Consider the following 1748-nt stretch of genomic DNA (forward strand, 5'->3'; position numbering starts at 1 on the left):
CAAAGCCCTTTGCTTTTGAACTTTTTGGCTTTCAGTCCTTTCAAAAGGCACTTTCTTGCATGCCAATCTCACAAAGGAAATTGAAACAGTTTCTCTGAAGGTTGCTCCCCATTTCTGTGATTTAAACTAATAATAATTCCCTTTTTCCCCTTAAGAGTCTCCCTTAATATTTATGTAGAAACCAACAAATAAGGAAAATGGACTTACTCTAGAGAAAAGAGCTTAAACCAAGCATACACAGTTCTGCTGCCAAATCCTAAACACAGACAAGGAAAGACAGTGTCTTCCAAAGTTACAACACTTTTCAATGTTACTTGTAATCAGTCTAGACAGAACACATTTCAGACTACGCTGTGTTTTTTAAGTTGACAGTGTCCGATTAAATATATATTTCACTGGAATCAGTTATATTCCACCTACTTGGCACATCTACACGTTCCTTAATGCACAATGGTTACTGTGCATTTAATTTAGTACTTCTATAACCACGTCCTTATAAATAAACACGCAGTAACCAGAGATACTGCACAGTAGCACCACTGAACGCCTTTTTAGCGATGAATGCCTTTTAGTAGCCTAATCATACTGCGCAGTAGTATATTAGCACTGTTTGTACTATGATATGTTACCGCACGGTATTATTAGGCTACTGCACCCACTGTCTATGGAGGAAGAGTACAGAAAGTCATTAAAAAAAAACAAAACACTTTTGTTCAGTGGCAGGAGCAAGTTCGCCATGCTTAGTAATTGGTCCACCAGGAGTGAGTGTTTCAGGTGCCTCATTATAGGTAGCCTTTGCAACCTAGTTAATTTGCTAGGTAACCAGTGGGTTGGCCCTGTGCCTTCCCTGTTCTGGCTCCATCCTGGACCCCCAGAAATTTGTGAGGGGGGCAATCAGCTGGGATCAGTACAAACTACTGAGGTGGTGAACTAGACAAGAACCAAGGGTCACAAAATGAAAGTAGCATGGAACCATTTTTAAACTAAGGAGCAGCAGCTCTTTTTCATGTCATGGGTCACCAGCAGGTGCAACTCGCTACCCCCAGGATGGCATCGCCAGTCCTTAACTGTGAAATTATCGTATTGGAAGCTCCAGATGATCGTATTTGCTGAAAAACTATTGTACACTGAAAAATATCTAAGTATGTAAACAAGCATGCAAACAACCCTTATTTACTTTATATTGCTCACTGTCTCACCAATGAGTGAGAACTGGGTCACCAAAATAGAATCTTTATTTTGAGGCGAGCTGTCCCAAGGAAGTGCTGACCGCGAGCCCAGATGCCAGTTTGGGCTCTCTGAGAGTGACTTGGGAGGTGCCTATGCTGCCTCAACGACTTGCCCCAAGTATTATCGTACATTTTGACCACTTTTACCAGTATGGATGGTACATGGTACAAGGGTTGAAATGATCGTACATCGGCCATAATTATGGTACACCCGACAACGCTGCACCAGGGAGAGGTGGCGGGACCGGCCCACGGGGGCCCGGACAAAGTGTCGGAAGAGAGCGGGCACCTGCCGCGCGCAACAGCGGGGGGCGGGGTGGCGGGGGATACTTGCCGCAGGGCGCGTGGCGGGCGGGAGGCCCGGGCGGCTCGTTGCGCGTGCTCCTCATGGCTCGGGCCTGCAGGGGACAGGCGGGGACACGCGGCGTCGGGACGAGGAACCCGCCCCTCCCCGCGCCGCCGTTGGGCGCGAGACTCCCCGCTCCGCCGGGCCGTCCTAGGCGCGCGACGCCCGCCGCC

General features: G+C 48.0%; 1 protein-coding gene across 1 annotated transcript in view; it reads right to left on the bottom strand.

Moving 5' to 3' along the window:
* Window positions 1-1742, bottom strand: part of CUNH7orf57 (chromosome unknown C7orf57 homolog) — a 35164-nt gene extending 33422 nt beyond the window's left edge. The window contains exon 1 of the mRNA XM_014524771.2: window positions 1564-1742. Coding sequence (XP_014380257.1) covers window positions 1564-1618 — 55 coding nt within the window. The 5' untranslated portion in view covers window positions 1619-1742. The remainder of the gene's footprint in view (window positions 1-1563) is intronic.
* Between the last annotated feature and the right edge of the window lie 6 nt (window positions 1743-1748).

This window comes from Alligator sinensis, unplaced genomic scaffold, assembly GCF_000455745.1.
Source record: "Alligator sinensis unplaced genomic scaffold, ASM45574v1 scaffold82_1, whole genome shotgun sequence".
Classification (NCBI taxonomy): Eukaryota; Metazoa; Chordata; order Crocodylia; family Alligatoridae; genus Alligator; species Alligator sinensis.